Here is a 17,707-nt window from a genome sequence, read left to right as displayed (position 1 = left end):
TCACACAGTGCTGAATAAATGTACTTAGTTACTTTCCACCACTGCACTAGCTAAACCCAGCACAAATCTCTAAATAGGGCAAAACAGTCCTGGCCAAAGAAGAGAAGCCTGGAAACTGTTGTTGTAATGGTTCAATAAATAAATTATTATTTTATAATGCCGCATTTCAATTTCTGGAGTCAAACCCGGCAAGAAAACCACCTGGTACTTAACTACTGTCATGTTGTCAAACTGCAAACAGGCCTCCATCTTCTCTGTGTCCGGTCTTGCAGCTCTGTGAGAGAACCACGCCCCCTTCATTAAAATATAACAAATGGAAAAGTGTCAGTATGAAATTGTCCCATAAAGTAAATAAATGTGGCATTATGAAGTAAAAGTCCATTGAAATAAAAACCTATTTATTTATTTACTGAACCATATTGACTCATTTATTCATTTCATAGGCATATTTATTTATTAAATATTGACTAAAATGGCATTCCATATTGTTGTTGTTTAGTTGTTTATTTTCCCATAATTCAGCAGGAATATCTTTCCCTTGGCTTTGTTTTCGGTGGAGCTGCCTGGCTGCCGTGAACCTGTTACAGTGTCCCAGCACAAGGAGAGGGCCACTGCCTGTTAAATAATGAGAAATGAATGTGCCTATGTTACAGGTGAGCGGGTACATACTATCAGTAACTTCACTCGTGATCAGGTACATTTTGTTCTAAATTGTTACATTAGGGAAAACTAAGTGGTAGTCAGTGTCATCTAGATTGGCAGTGGGGTTATTTGTAATGTGTAGCATTGGTGTGACAATAGGGAATAGCCTGAACAGAACCCTCCTTTTCATGGGATACAGGACAGCCCATGAGTCAGTGAGAGCCTGGATTGCAAGGTGTGTAACCACCTGGGGAATGTAATCCTATCCCGTTCTTAGGGAGTCATGGTCTATGAACACTGGCCTGCTCGCTACTGAGTTTTTCAACTTGGCAGTTGGCTGGACCTGGGTGGACCTTGATTCGTCAGGGTTAAGGAATGGTTTGCATGAAGCAAACGGATTTTGAGTCAGGTCCTAAACGTGGGGCAATCTTTGCTTTGGGTTGGAATATTTGTTAAATACATAATGCAATGAAATCACTTTTTACATTAGAGTTGAAGGCACACTTGATTGCAGTGGACAATTGATTATTTTATTATTATTTATTTACTAGCACATGTTACTATATTATTCTATAAATGGTTTCATTCTGCATCCAAAACTCACGACATTAATTGGCGATACCCAGCATGTAGGCTAGTCTGCACTGTTTATGAGGGCTCAGTTGTTTCAGATACTTCATGTGCAGTCAATGTTTTATACAGTCTATGGGCCCGATTCATGGATGGACGGATTCTTTCCGAGAGCCCTTGAAGGTAGCATCATCACCAACACCCCTCTGCCACACGGTGACGTCACCTTACAGCCAGACGGACAGCGGGGAGCTTCGGGCAGAGAGACATTGTTGACGTTTTGTTTTGATCGCTTTTGTCTGGAGTTTTGGACATCACGCCGACATTATCCGCTGATTTAGCAGCCCGCTTTTCGACGCTACCATCACGCCTCAGAGCGGGGATCCAGCAAAGATGAAATGGATGTTTAAAGAGGACCATTCCCTCGGTAAAGGTGTTTGGGTTGTTATGAAACAAGAGATGCTCTTGTCGTGTCATGCACACCCTCTTTACTGTTTTGCTGTCTCCGCGTCGCATTTTGCCATATCATCACACACAGTTGCAGAAATGCATGCTTGTCACAGCACCTCGCTAAAAAAAAAAATCTATAATTGCTAACGCTGCATCACTAGCAACAAATGCTAACGTGTTCTTCCTACAAGTGAAATGACCGCTGTCAAAACACGTTTTACGTTGCTGATACATCGTATTAGATCAGATGATTTCTCCCCGAAACGTGTCTTTATTCCGCATGGAGACATTTCATCGCCAAATTCCATTCAAGCATCTGACAATGTAATATTGCCTTGCTTATATGAAATCCTTGGTGGAAAACCATTGGTAGAAAATGGCTTTTAACGTGTCAGAAATTGGTCAAGTGTAGTTCGGCAACAATACTCCACCAAGAAGCACTTTCTCTCAATAGCACTTAAAGTTTTTGCATTGCTTCACACTGCTCGGTACCGCCCTCCAGGGTATATTTTACCGACAAAGGACAGCGAGAATTTCAAGCGAAACAAAGTAAAAGAAGCAGGACATTTGATTAAAATTAGTAGTGAGTGTGTATTGCACGGATGTCGAGTGTGTCATTAGTATTTGTTCCAGAGCTCGCAACGTGTTAAACTGGCGTGAACATTTTAAGGTTTCAGGGGGAATATTTATTTACAAGAATTTTCAATTGAGTTTGGTGTAAAGTTCTCTCAATACTCAAATAGCTGTGGCAGGTTGTCTTGCAGCCCCATAAGTTACATTTCTGTCGCTTAGCGCCTCAGCTTCTGTGTTCATATTCTCTTCAGATACCCTTGAGTCTCCTTTTTAAAGAAAGGCTGCTGCGGGCTTTGTAGAGATGTTTCCAAAAGTAGGCCTCTTATCTGGGCTAATGAAAGCATGTGAGGTGTTGAACCTAAATGGATCTGCTACATCTTATCACCCATCACCTCACCCTCCCCTCTCTGGCCTCTGTTCAGTGTATGCCTGCTGCACCTTGTCCTTCCCACAAAATGTACTGGAAATAGATGCCTTATCACTTGGTCTTTGATAATGATAATTACTAAAATGTTTAGTATCACTTAATAAAGACCGTTGATGTAATTCATTACTTAAACTAAACAGTTGTGACAATTAGTTGAGGATCACTACTAAAATTAACGAAGATAATCACACTTTGACCTGACTGCTGCCAACCTTTTATGCTTTGCTTGATCTTGCATGTGGAGCACTATATCGTACTAGGCTTGGCTGTTTTTGGCAGTAAGGCATGAGAGGAGGCTCCCAAGAGGCCTCACTCATTCCTTTAATCTCTGTCTTCCTGTTTGTTTCCTGTCTTTCCCTCAGAGCACCGATGTGTGGAGTCAGCCAAAATACGCAACAAATATCCTGACAGAGTACCGGTGAGTGAGGGGGAGGTGGTGGGATGGGGGTTAAAGGTACAGATACAGTGAGTGACAGTGAAGTCAAGAGATAAGGAGTGAGTGACTGGGTGAGTGAATGGCAGTTATGGGTCGGAAAGAAGTGAATGAGTGAGTGGTAGTAGCAGTCTTGATAGACGGATTTGGACGCAGCTCAGAGAACCAGGGTTCCATCTGTGACCCCAATGAAAAAGTTTTCCATGACTTTCCATAACTATGCCTCCATGTCCCCCTGTCTGCTTTGTTAATCACCTGAAAACCATCTATGGAACAAGTCTGAAGATACCTCATTGTATACCACAAAGTGACTATTTCACACAGAGCCATGTAGGTTTGGATTTTGTTTTCCCTTAATAATAACAACCTTCATTTAAAAACTGCATTTTGTGTTTACTTGTGTTATCTTTGACTAATATTTAAATTTGTTTGATGATCTGAAACATTTAAGTGTGACAAACATGCAAAAAAAATAAGAAATCAGGAAGGGGGCAAACATTTTTTCACACCACTGTATATTGTGAGCATCTACTACACACAAATTGAACACAAAGGTTCTAAATACTATATACACCAACATAAATAGTAACTTTGAAGTGTAATGAAACAAAAATAGTCACAAATAAAATAAGGACATTGCAGTAAATAATACAACACATTTTCTGGTTTTCTCTCTGATGTCCTCTGGCTGCTCTGCCTCAACTGTCAGTGACTTACAGAGTTTACAGATGAACAGATAGCTTCACTTGCTGCTAACTGTAACGTTATCTGCCCTCAGCTAGTTAGCTGTGCAGCTGCGGTCCAATTACCTGACTCTCCCCGGGGTGGGAGCTTGGAGCAACGGAGTAAACAATAACACTCCCCCGGTGCTCCCGGCTCAAAGCTCCCAGTCCGGGCAGTCAGCTAATGGGACAGCTAGCAGCACAACTAAAGTAGCTAACCGCTAACAACAAGTAGTTTAAGCCATCTGTCCATCAGCAAACTCTATTAATCACTGAAAGTTGAAGCAGAGCAAGCCGAGGACATCAGAGGGAAGACCAGAAAATATTCCCTCCATAAAATATGATCCAGTTTCACCAAAATCCGTGAATAAAGTTAGAAAAGTTGTGTGCTTTTGTACAGTAATCAGTGAGGCCCCAGTCCCAGTAAGTTGGAAACATGATAGACGCATACTGAGAATGGCAAGCGAACTTATTAGCTGAAGACCCATAGTTAACCTGGGACTCGCTGGGCGACCCAGTATGCCTGCCTGCACAGCAGCTCATGTTTTACACTCTTCTCCTCCAAGGTCTTCCTTCTTTTGGCTCGTTTTGTAGCCTGTTATACACTGTTGTAGGCAAAGGAGGTATTGGAAATTTATCCGCTGAGCCTAGCAGAGAGGAAGGGAGAAGAGCCATGTAGATAGAGGATAAGGGCGAAGCTGGATGTGGTCAATGCCCCACTGGATCACCAGAGTCCACAAGCAGTAACAGACAGCAGTTCACAAGCATCATATGCACACAGTGCACAATAAAGATAAAATAACACAAGCTGCACCATAGCCCTCTCCTGCTCCAAGCCCTGTCTGAAAGGTGAAAGCATTACACCCCACTCACGTAACACACCTCTCTATGTGGCTCTGGAAGGAAGGAACCAAAACACGTAGAAACTAGATGACCGTTGTTTGTACAGCGTCGTTTTTTTAGTGTCGTTTGATTGGCTAGTTATGTGCTAGCTAAGCCTGATTGGTTGTTTGATTCAGACCGGGTACAGTTTCTAAAAAAACTAAATACAAAGGGCCAAGCCCCCACAGACAAACATTTTTTTAAAGGAACCCTTTGGTTAAATATTGTTAGTAACATGCAATGGTCAAAAGGTATTTCAACTGAAATTATAATGAAATAATATTGCCTACTTCAGCTTTAATAAATAAAATGGGAAATTAAATGTAAAAGTAAATAAATATGGGAATTAATACAAATGTAAATAAAAACAGAAGCAAATTAAAACAGAAATATCAATTTGTGTCACATTTAATAAATTATTTAAAGCCTAAATTCATTTTAATATAATTTGTGGTCCATTTAATGGCATATTAATTTATGTATTTATTTTAAATTTTGGCAGTTCCGGTCCTCCATAATTTGTGGCTCTAAACCTGGTCCAAATGCTGTTAGCCAGGTTTTTTTCATTCTGTCAAAAATACAGTACATAGAAAATACAGGAGAAACATCATGGTGTAAACAAAATCAAATATCAGCAGCTTTAGTCCAAAGAAATGGTCTTAAAAAGTCCCTTGCAACTGATATGTGACTGATGTTACGCTACATGTAGACTTTAATTCATCTCACACTGGCTAACAAAAGCACACCCACACCCCTGAAAAGCCTGTGAGGTAACCTTTGCAATGCTGGCAGGAAGGGAATATAGCAGCGCTAAGACTGACACCTCATCAGATCAGAGCACATACAGAGTGACGTTGTGGACAACATAAGGTGTTAAACTGCCTGGCCCTAGGAAATGCATACCCTGAGCCTTTTGTGTGGATGATAATGCCTGTTAAACTCAGGCTACCTCCACATTACTACGTTTTTGCTTAAAAACGGCATTTTAAAACGAAAACGATCTCCGTCACAAGCGTTTCAGCTCAGTTTCATGGTACGTGTCCACAGGGGTGTTTTTGTATGCGAGGGGTCGTGCTGCTTCCCAGCTGCTAGATGTCATGATAGATGATTGACAGGTGCTCTCCTTCCCTGAAACACAACAGGAAACACTTACTGGCTGCACCTGATTGGACGAATGCTTTCACTCGTGGGATGTCTGCTCCCAGATTTCAAACCGGACCAACATGGCATGTTTGGAAACTTTCTCTTATGTTACAAAAATACTTTAACGAAATGTGTTTCTGAAAACATTTTAGGCGAGAAATAAGCCATGCAGTCGCTGAATCTGTCTTCATTTTAGATCGACAATGGTTAGTTTAAACGTTTTTCGGGAGTTTTCCAGAGGCGGCGAGTTAAAAACATATTTTTCTGTTAATGTATGTGCTCCAGGTGATAGTGCAGAAGGTTTCTGGCTCTCAGATAGTGGAAATTTATAAGAGGAAGTACATGGTGCCCTCTGACATCACAGTGGCCCAGTTCATGTGGATTATCAGGAAACGCATCCAGCTGCCTTTAGAGAAAGCCATCAGCTGGACGCCACTGATTTGCATAAAGTAGCCTAGATTAAAGTTTATGCAAATGAATTAACAGCCAATGTGACGGCCCGTCTCTCGAAATGCAATGCTACACTACTAGAATGCATTGCAGGGCCTTCTACATAGACAATGAATGGAAAGCGTGGAAATGATGGAACCTGTGGACTCTCCGTCCATACTCACACCCATGAAAACGCATATTACATGACCATTCAAGTACACTGGGCATGCGCGTGCCAGTGTAAACAGGAACAGGACAAAAATAATAAGGCAGGGAAACGTGACTGCTCATCACAAAATCACCTGGATAATGCTGTTTTTATTAAAACATTGTAAATAGCATTTTGTTTGTCTCTTTTCCATCATTGTATTACATCAAGTCTTTTTGTGTCTTTCTAAATATAGAAAATATAACATCCATTCCGTCAATATACAAACTCAAACTCTCCACAATATCACAACACATACGAGTTCACATTAGCCAACGATGCTTATAATCAGAATCAGAATCAGAATCAGAAATACTTTATTGATCCCCGTAGGGAAACTCTTTGTTCCAGTAGCTCTTCTTTACGTCAGTGCACACAGGAGAAAACGATATTATACACTATAAACAGGTCAGAAATAAATTAAGTAACATGTTGGTATAAGTATAAGATAAACTAAGTGTCGAGTACCAAGTGGGTTTACTGGTAGATGGTGAAGTACAGTATAAATACAATGTCACTAATTATGTAATAAAAATACAATACCCAACGTTACATGTTGTAGTCACAACCTTGTACATTCAAAGATTGTTTCCCGTTTCTGTTGTTGTAGTCTGTGGATTAGCATTGTGGCATAACTTTACTGTGTGTTTGCAAGAAGTTGACGACAAGATCCTTCACTTCGGGCTCTGTGCTCGGTGTTTTCATGTAGTCTGGACCCAGGGAGATGGTGATAGTCTTACAGACTTGTCGGATGATGACTGAAACAACTTGTCGGGATAGTCCATGGGATAGTCCAAACGCATTAACGTTATAATTTTTCGGGAGTCTTCTATCGTCACTTAGATAATACAATGTGCAAGATACCTTTGTAAATACATCCACGTGTGCTAGTTTTTGTTGTTGCTCCTTCCACATCTGGACATTTGAAAGTTTTCTCGCCATTCCCCAGGAACCTCAAAACCGGCGCTCCGTGTAAGGCTGATAACGCCGCTTAACTTGGGAATTGTCACAAATCGCTCAAATAATAGCTTGCCTCCTGTTATGTGGGCAGTAGTAGCATTATAAAATGCTGAATTTAACTGTACAACAGCTGCTAGCATTGACAGCAAGGTCAGCAACGCCGGTTCGTTATCCATGTTAAATTAGCCATGCTTTGTGTTTGTTTTCTTCCAGAAAAGGGTTGCGTCATAGGGGCATGACGAATCAGGGAAGGACACGTCGTTACTGATGAGATCCAATCAAGAAGCTAATGCAGGTGTCTGCGTCATCGTTTCCAAAAGACTAAAAGTTCTCAAACGAAAACGGGGCCAGCAGCATTTCCAAACGTATCCGTTTTAGGGGCTCAAAAACACCGGAGTAGTGTGGACACTAGGTGTAAACGTAGCACAGCGTATGTGTTTTAAAATGAAAATGTAGTAGTGTGGATGTAGCCTCAGTCCCTTTTAACTAGTTCTTGCATTCTGCACCTGTTTAATGGGAAGACTGCTGGGAGGAACAGGACACAGAGTCAGTGAACACAAATCAAAGTTCCTCCTCTTGTTTAGGCTCACTGCACAGATCTAAATAAGAGCAAGGTAGAACTGTGCTTTGGATAAAATAACTATGTGTAATGCAAAAGGGGTCGCTTGTAGTGACAAACCCACAGAGAATTATCACCCAAGTCTGCCGTTTTCCTCTTCCCACTTATTGAAGGGTTTTAGCGTCTTTCAGCTCATTGTTTTGGTTTTATGGTAAGCAACTGTACTGTTTTGATTCAGTTGTAGCACGCCATATCATACAGAGTTCTACAGTTCTCATACAGAGTTTTTCTGTTAATGTATGTGCTCCAGGTGATAGTGGAGAAGGTTTCTGGCTCTCAGATAGTGGACATTGATAAGAGGAAGTACCTGGTGCCCTCTGACATCACAGTGGCCCAGTTCATGTGGATTATCAGGAAACGCATCCAGCTGCCTTCAGAGAAAGCCATCTTCCTCTTCGTCGACAAAACTGTCCCCCAATCCAGGTGAGAGCAACACTACATTCAGCAGTTGTAGTAGTGGAAGGAAGTTGCAGTAAGACAGTGAAATCTAGCTAAATGAAAGGCAAAATTGTTTCATCAATCTGTCATTTGTGGCGTGAAGCACTGAACCAAATTTCTCCCCCAAAGTAAAATGCAGTGTAGAGGCCACTAGAGGCTGTACAGCTTTTTGGTGATGGTCTTATTTGTTTATGGTAATTATGGATTCTCAGAATCAATGTTGAAATAATTTATTCATGATCAACTGCTATTTGTAGCAGTTTTAAAACAGTGCAGCAAAAAAGTTAGCATAATTGTGTAGAAGGACTTTTTTTTGCCAACACTCTTTTTGATTCATTTAAACAAGTACTCAAGACGTTTTGCTTTATAATGACCCACGTTCATTAACAACTATTTATAATGGATGGGATAAACTTGCATTCAACTGTTGAATGAATTAAATTGATCAAACTGTACATACATTGAATGTAAATGCACGTTAAACTGAAACAAAAATTAATTTTAGCTGAGAAATCAATATATATATGTAATTAGTGTTTTGACTTTGAACTGTGAAATAGACAGCTAATGCTAGCTGAACCCCCCTCCTTTCTATATGTAACAAATGCAGCACTGATTGTGAAGTAACATCTAGTGGGAATCCAAGCTAACATTAGGAAGTTAGGCTAACTAGCTTTCACTTTCTGAGTGGAATACAAACTTACCAGCACAGTGGGTCCTCCCCAGTGTTGAATGTTTAAAGGGACAGATGTCCTAAATTGCCTATGGCACGTAACGGTACAATGTGTGTTTGTTGAGGAAAAGGACAAACCTCTTATATCAATGTTCGTAGGCTGTGCAGGGCTGTGACACGCTCCAGTCAGCAGTGCATCTTCTAGCAGCGGTAGCACTCAACCACTGTCATGGGAAACGCCAACCCAGAGGCCTGAAGCATAATTCCACAAATATGTCCACAAATAAGCAGTAAATTATATCTGAAGTATCATATTATTATAGTTTAGATTTCCTCACACAAAAAACAGAATTTAAATTTCAGTTCGATTTTAAGTAATTGTCTCTTGAGGGCCAAAGAGAGTATCATATGGCACACAGCTGCTGCTGCATTTTTGTAGTCACCCAACCACATCAGAGCTAGAATGATAAATTAACCCATAGCTTATTGTAGCTATGTTGGTATTGAGTACACTCAATTGTCAGTTTATTAGGTACACCTAGCTAAAACTAATGTAGTCTAATGCAAGAGACCTGCAATAAATCCTACCTTCATGAAGGTTATAATGTTCAGTTTCTGTGTTGTTTCTAATATTTTGTCCACCCCATTTATAGCAACGAGGATAGACAAAATATCAGAAAGTATTGCTGTGAAGTCGGTCTGCTCAGCTTCACTGTGTAGAAAGTTATCGGTGTGGTGCAATACAATTCAACTGCACCACAAACTACACCCTCCAAAATGATCATGCAGTTGAATCAACACCTCTCTAAAATAGTCTCGACCAAAACAACACATATTAGAAACACATTTTTTTTTAACATTCAGTGTTACGCAGGATGTGTCAAGCCAGTGTGACACACCCTTGCCCAAGCAGTTTGTTAGTTTGGTTGCAGAAATAGTAGGTGTTTTTGCTGCCACAAATATAATAGTATCATCAGCGTACATTTGTAGCCCAACTCCTGTGCAAAACTCAGAGATGTCATTGATACACTGTATAAGCTAAACAATAAAGGTCCAAGCACTGATCCTTGTGGTATTCCCATTTTACTTTCACTGCTTTCAGATTTAAAATGACCGATTGTGACCTGTTGACTCCTATTTAGTAAATAAGAATTAAACCATGTTTTTGCTTGAGAAGAGAAACACCCCCCCTATCCAAAAAGCTTTTGATATTTTCACGCAGATAGCAATTAGCTAGTTCCGTTGAATGCTTGCGTCTGAAACCAAATTGATTTGGGTGCAAGAGGTTATTATCCTCCATGCATGTCATTAATTGTTGTGCTACAACCTTTTCTAAGACTTTGGAGAAAATTGGAAGTATGGAAATTGGCCAGTAATTTGTAGCCAGGTTAGTTGCACCTGACTTGGAAATCGGGGTAATCAGAGCTGTTTTCCAGTGATCAGGGACTATTTCTGTAGCTATAGACAAGTTTATAAGTTGGGTTAATGGTTCTGCAAGAGTAGATGAGTGTCTCTTCAAGAATGCTGTGTCTAAATTAAAGACATCTTTATCATGTGAATTAGACAGATTGGTATTTTGTGTACTGTATCCTGATTGGTCATTTTGGTATAGAAAGAGATGTCTGAGTCTATTGTAGTATCATTCTCTAGTTGAACTGGTTGAAAATTTCTAGCAAGTTCATCTTGCAAGGTCTGCAGTTGTGGTATTCTCAATCTTTAGTTCCTTAACATAGCTTTGTTTCTGAGGTTTAGGGTTGACAAACTGTACATTTGTTTCCAAGCATTAAAACCATTCCCCTTGGCATTTTCAATCAACCAGGTAAAGTAATGTGCTTCTGCAGCACGCATTTCTTTGACCAACTTGTTTGGGATTTAAAAGTTATGATGTTAGTGTTACGTTTTGATTTATGGGAGATTTTTAGGGCTTGATCTCTCTTTATTATTAGTGCCCAGATTTCCTTTGTCAACCAAGGTAGCTAATTTTTCTGGGTTTTGTTTTCCAAATCTGTGTATACTTCTCCATAATATTTTTGACTGTACCCATGAGGTTATTGCAGCAGTTATTCAGATGATCATATTTTAATGTTTTCCCAGTTAATTTACTGAAACTCAGATTGAAATATTCCCAGTTGTGTTTTGGAATGCCCTTTATTCTATTCTATTTTAGCTAATCTGTGGATTATCTTGAGTAACCGGTTCATGATTTCTGGAAAGAGACATTGCGGCTGAATTTTTCAAATGTATTTTTTTGGCACCACAAGCCGAGTGCCATGTAGTCCCAGTAAAAAAAAAAAAAAAATGCAGACATCTTTACGACCGATATCTCCAAAACTTGGCAACTCACACCAAAACAATCTAGATGGATAAATAGCACTACAGGTAAGAAGAAAAATATAGAATAAAATATAAAATATATTTTTGATTTTGGGGTAAATTTTAAGTAATGGATCTGAATACTTCTTCCACCTGTGGTTAGCACACCCACAGTCTAACTGCACCTGTTTGCTACCAGCCGAGCCTTCCCCTTTAAGAAAAGTGGTCTTGTGGGTAACCTGTGTGTTACCCAAGGAGAAAGGAGAAAGCGCATGTAGTGGTCAGGGACAGTGCACGCAACATGTCCAAAACAGTGATTGAGTTCGGTGTAGCCTAGCTCATTGAGATGATCCCTGTGGACAGAGATTACATTTATTTACTTGTTTTGCAACATGTGAAATAGTTCAAATTTGCCCTGGATGTGGCTATTGTCAGGATTGTCTCAGGGAGAGCATCATCAGAGCCTCTAAAAATAGGATGAATTTTACAGTTTTGTTTGAAAATGTTACATAAAAATAAATATGACATGTTTTACAAGTAACCTAAGTTGAAGCAGTTTTCGTATTTTGCCCAGTGAATGTGTACATTTTGAAAAGCATTGTATTTTATGCCCGCATCTGCCAGTGGGCCATCAAGATAAGAGTAGGCATAATGATATGTTAATTCTATCATAGGCGAGACTTGATGTTCTCAATTAAGTGGAAAGAATATGTGCATATATCGGTATCAGCAATCGGCCAGAATGAGTTGGAAAAATCCAGTACCGTGCATCGCTGTAGGCTTTAGTATAGAATACTGATTACAAAATTCTGTTGATCAGCACAAAATAACCACTATTGGAGGCTTTGGTCTTCACAAACCCATATTGGAGATGTAAATAGAATTGATTCTGCTTGACTCTGTGTGTGATCTAATAAGAGTTTGGTTTCTGCTGTGTGTTGCAGTCTGACTATGGGCCAGCTGTACGACAAGGAGAAGGACGAGGACGGCTTTCTGTACGTGGCCTACAGCGGGGAAAACACCTTTGGTTACAAGGCCTTTTATACAACACAGGATTAATGCTTCACTGAAAACCAGTGTCTCACACACACAACACACACACACGCACACAAACACACACTGACACTGTAGGGCCCAACATATACTGTATACTGGTGCACATTGGCCTTCATGTGTTAAGTAATGCATCTACACACTTGACACAGTCATTTATGGTCAATTTTTATACTAAAAATACACATTTATGATGACAATTAACTAAAATGCTACAATTAACAAACTTGTTCAGATTTTTTGACAGGCTCAGATGATCATTAGTGTCAAGAAATGCTTGACTTTAATGGTTGGTCTTTTTGTCGTTATTGCTGTTTAAAGGTCAGTTGTGGAGAGAAATATCTTTAACACTGCCGTAAAATAACAATAACAATCGCCACACATTACAGGCACGTCAGATATCATTAATTTTCCAAGTATTGACATTAGTGTTAGATTTAAGAAACTCCTTTAGGCTCTGACACGTGCCAATCATCCATACTTTACCCGATCATGCTACATTTTCTTCAGTCCAGCTTTGTTGTCACAGATATTTGTGTTCATTTGACGTGAGAAAGAAACCCTATAATCATGTGACTAGAATCATTAACCACAATATGGATGTATTTGTATGGCTCATAATATCATGTATAAAAATTTCAGTATGTAACTTTAATTCCACAGGTACACTCAGCACTACGATAGGCTATGAGAACGACTATAAGGAAATGAAAGAAGGCAGCTCATGCTACTGAGATGGTGAATGATGGTGGATGACTATAAGCTGGTAAGGAGGCAGCCAGTGTAAAGTGTGTCCAGCTCAGGGCCAGGGACCAGCACCAGTCCCTGGGGTGTTCCTGAGTGCTTCCCAGCCTGGCTATTATGTATTTGCACTTTATGTTGGCTGAATAGATGTCAGCACCACCCAGGATTCAGACTTGTGATGCCAACAGCAAGTCATGGACCTCAGTGAACTGCTAAAGAAATCCAACACTTTACTTGAAGTTTATTGTGTCGAACTGTGATATTTTTATGTTGTCATCACAGGGCAACAATCTGAAAATTACAAACACTTAACAGGAAAACTCACATAGTTAATCTTATATTATCAGTCTGTGACATCCTGTCCAAGATAATATTCAGTGATGAAGTGTTGCACTTAACCTTTCTCCCTCAACCTGCGTCATCTACCTCTACATCAGTTTTTGGTTTCCTACACTCCCCATAATGCCTTTCGACAACCTCAGACATTTTGACTTGACAGACACAGGTGTAACTAATAATATTCATAATGACTGCATTTCATTTAGGTGTTCAGTTGTAGGTCACTTGAATCAGTGACATGGATCCAGACACACCTTAATGGAATAGAACCGTCATTAATGTTATAAATTACATCTGTGCTTTCCCTGCTATGACAAGTCAAAATGAATTGTTTTTATATTAGCCACGGATCACATGACTGTGTAATGTGTAAAGGGTCACTCGAAGTGATGAACCCACAGAGAATTTCTATCTTACTGTACAGTCCCCCTCAGCTCTGCAGAGCTTTTAAGTTGGTATCAGCTCATTGTTTTGGTCTTCTTATCAAAAAAGGTCTAATAAACCCACTGGACAATACCTGCTCAGCACCAAACAGCAGACAGACACAGTTAGAGACTAGCTAGTGTACTTAGTCGAATATTTAGTAGCTAAGGAGACAGATAGTTGGTGGAGACCAAAACAGAGGCAAAAGGAGCGTGTATATTGGATTTAAGTTCCATCAGATTGACACTAACAAGACTTCAAATGGATTACACCCTAATTATCATGAACTGGGCTAACAAGCTACAAGCAATATGTTTGTCCTTTCTCTGGAGTTTTTTAAAGGCATTCTGGAAAATGTAAGAAGTCATTGCAGCAAAAGTAGAGCAAGCAGGTCACCAAAACAACTGTTTACACCCCACTGTGAATACAGCCAAGGAGGCTACTGCACTGCGTTCAAGTTCAGCTTGTCTGCTACTGCTAATACACTGTGAGCCATCAGCACATTACAAACAGGATAATAACATCAGAAACATTATTATGACATGTATTATATTTCCTCATGTTCCTGGAATGAGTGTCATGAGATTGTCCCCGCCGATTATATCTTGTTCAAATTTTAATGATTAAAAGACACAAGGCTCTAATCGGAAATTTGGTTATAAAAATCCCTGAAAGTGTATTTTTGGTGTTTACACTCTTGTTAATGATTAAATCCACATATTTAACGTGCTTACAATGAACCCTGTGTTTATAAGGACCACGGTAAGAATATACAGCACTGTAATTCACGTCTCCAATACTTCAAGTAAAGAGTTGCTCAGGTCTTTGGCTGTGCGGGTTTAGAGTTATAAAATCAGAACTAGTTATCTTTCTTCCCTTCACTCAGATGACTCTGAAGCTGACATTTTGCAGCTGTAGTTTTTGGTGCTGAATCAGAGTAAGACATCCGGTGTATTTCCACCCTTTACTGGACCCATTATTCATATTTGTGTACCACAAAGCTGGTTCATGCTTATAGACATGGTATGTAGATGTGTAATATATTGATGGAATGCTATATATCCAGTATTGTTTTATTTCATCATTGTTGTATGATTGTTAAAAATATCTTAAAGACATAAAGGAATTTTAGATATTTGAAAAAGGTAAGGTAGCTGGAAGACCTGACCAATAAAAATGTATGTGAAATTAACCGTAAGGTGTTTCTGTCTTATTAAAAATGAAAAAAAAAAAAAAAGAATATATCAGTACACTTACACTTCAGAAAAGAGCCATTTTGGACATGCATTTAGCATGTAATGAGATAAATGAACAATTAACACAGGGACACAGGATTAGAACTCCTGTGTTTTTCATTTCACTGTCTTTAGTTATTTACATATACAGTATGCACATTTGAGATATTTTCATAGGTCATCTGACTGCTACCTCATGATTGCTTGAGTATGTTATATCTTTTTAAAAAAAAGTGGACTTGATATGCCAGACTGACTGCTGAACTTCTAAATTGTGTGTTCTATGTGCAGCCATTTTGATGAATAAGACCTGTTGGCTGAAACACAAGGGCATATATCCATGATAAGAGCTTTTTCATCTATTCTATAGGCTTTTCTCCTATTGTTTTGAAGTACCATGGTCAAAAACAGTACAGCTTTAATTAAGGTTTTGGTTTTCATCCATGAATATGCAGATGGGTGACAAATAAAAGGAAAAAGTGTCTTAGTCTGGACTCTGGCCACCACAAGCCTCCAGAACAACTTCAGTGCTCTGTGCCAAGTCTGTGGAACTCTATTGGAGGGATGAACACCACTCCTCCTCAAGATATTCCCTCATTTATATATACCACCTTTATTTAATCAGGTGATCTCATTGAGATCAAGATCTCTTTTGCTAGAGAGACCTGAGTACAGATAGAAAGAAAAAACAAACATAACCTAACATAAAGGTTCTGTATATGAGATTCTGAACATTAATATAGCAGCAAACAACTACTTGCTATGTAAAGATATAGTGGAGCAATGGCATCCTGAGCAGAGGATGACATGACACTCGCTCTGCGAGTCCCTCTGTGTCAAACTGTTCGTCTGTGAGGAGCTGGTTCTTTTCTCATCTAACACGGTGAATTAAGGGTTAATTTCGACCAAACCAGAGTTGGTGATTGTTGGAACAGTGGAAACACTAACAAAGACGGTTTTGGTGAGTTTTATTTTGTTTCTGTCCAGTTTGAATGAAGTGTGTTTTACGATGAGCCTGCAATGTAAAATTACAGTTTTTCTCAATGGAGTCTGGTGGGCCGTAGCGCACATTAGTTTTGGTCCGAGATGCTGGTGCAATGGACAGTCATAGACATCACTAAATAGATTTGAAGATAAAAGTTTATATTATATCATATGGTTATAAGTATTTTAATTTTATACTTATATCCATTTTGTACTTAATTTCTCTTGCCTGTATTATAATGTACTATATTCTGATTAGTTTAGAACTTCTATTCCTGTGTGCACTGACGTGATAGTGAGCTGCTGTAACAAAAGAGTTTCCCCTCGGGGATCAATAAAGTATTTCTGATTCTGATGATGGCGGAGAGCGCTGGTCCAAAATCTTCCATAGGTGTGAAACTGGGTTGAGATCTGGTGACTGTAAATGCCGTAGGATTTTATTCACGTCATTTTCATACTCACCAAACCGCTCAATGAGCCTGCGGAAGCATCTGCATTTGATACGTTTCTCCACTCTTTTATTCAGGTTTTTCCCTTTCATTTGTTCCTGCATCTCTAAATGCTACATTTTTTTGACCAAAGTCTAGAATTATCCACTTAAATAGCCACTCCAGTGATTTAATATTGCACTTCCATAAAGTTGGGGGACTTGGTAAACATCTGTGCAGCAGAAGTTTATCTATCCTCACTTTTAGTTACTTGTATGGGTCAAACTCCACAAACGTACATTTCCCATAATGCATCTATGTAGCGTCACTTTATGAGAGCCTCCCTGCCTGGTAAACTTCCACACCTTTCAAACTTCGTGACCCCGCACTGAAACTACAGTCATAAATTTGTAATCTCCAAGCCCAAGCTGATATCATCATCAGGGTTATTCTCTGAGACTTCAAAAGCCAGAGGCTTTCCACAGATCCACAGAGGACATAATACTAGTGTTTTTAATCGGGGTGGCAGTGTCTGTCAGCCCGTTGGTTTGTTGCTCAGATCACCACTGTACTCCAGACTGCAACATCTCAACAAATACTGATTCATGTTCACTGGAGGATAAATTTGAATAACTTTGGTGATCCACTGAGTTCTAGCGCCATCATCAGGTCAAAATTTGTCCAATAGTTTGCTTTACTGTATGACCAGAAACCTGCAAAACTAATGACAATACCATCAGCCTCAGCTGTACTTTGTGTTCAAATGTTAGCATGCTAACACGCTAAACTAAGATGGTGACTGGTAAACATCTGCCAAACTAGAGTCTTGTTCAGACTTTGCTCCCTCTTTAGCCACAGAAGAGATTATACAGTACAACTGTTTGCACAAACTGAGTAGAACATGATGACTAAACTGATCTTGTGTACATTTTGGAGGGTCCCTTTAAGCCACAGACATTTTGTGAACATCAAAAGGTTTGCTGTCATTTCCTTAAATAGGGTGAAAAAAATTCTAA

The 17,707-nt window shown here is 39.5% G+C and overlaps 1 protein-coding gene across 3 annotated transcripts; it reads left to right on the top strand.

Moving 5' to 3' along the window:
* Positions 1-1,245: 1,245 nt before the first annotated feature.
* Positions 1,246-15,236, top strand: gabarapl2 (GABA(A) receptor-associated protein like 2). 3 transcript variants are annotated; one of them, XM_044193646.1, is made up of 5 exons: positions 1,246-1,645; positions 3,025-3,080; positions 8,312-8,484; positions 12,430-12,480; positions 13,202-15,236. In XM_044193646.1, the coding sequence occupies exons 1-5, from the start codon at positions 1,606-1,608 to the stop codon at positions 13,227-13,229; spliced, it is 348 nt and encodes a 115-aa protein (XP_044049581.1). In that variant the 5' UTR covers positions 1,246-1,605; the 3' UTR covers positions 13,230-15,236. The 3 variants fall into 3 exon arrangements, with proteins under 3 accessions (XP_044049581.1, XP_044049579.1, XP_044049580.1); XM_044193644.1 differs by having other exon boundaries at positions 1,303-1,645; positions 12,430-15,236; XM_044193645.1 differs by having other exon boundaries at positions 1,371-1,639; positions 12,430-15,236.
* Positions 15,237-17,707: the final 2,471 nt, after the last annotated feature.

The sequence above is a fragment of the Siniperca chuatsi genome, linkage group LG4 (genome assembly GCF_020085105.1).
Source record: "Siniperca chuatsi isolate FFG_IHB_CAS linkage group LG4, ASM2008510v1, whole genome shotgun sequence".
In the NCBI taxonomy this organism is placed as follows: domain Eukaryota; kingdom Metazoa; phylum Chordata; class Actinopteri; order Centrarchiformes; family Sinipercidae; genus Siniperca; species Siniperca chuatsi.
The sequence above is the reverse complement of the archived record's forward strand: the minus strand, read 5'-3'. Positions and strand labels throughout refer to the sequence as shown.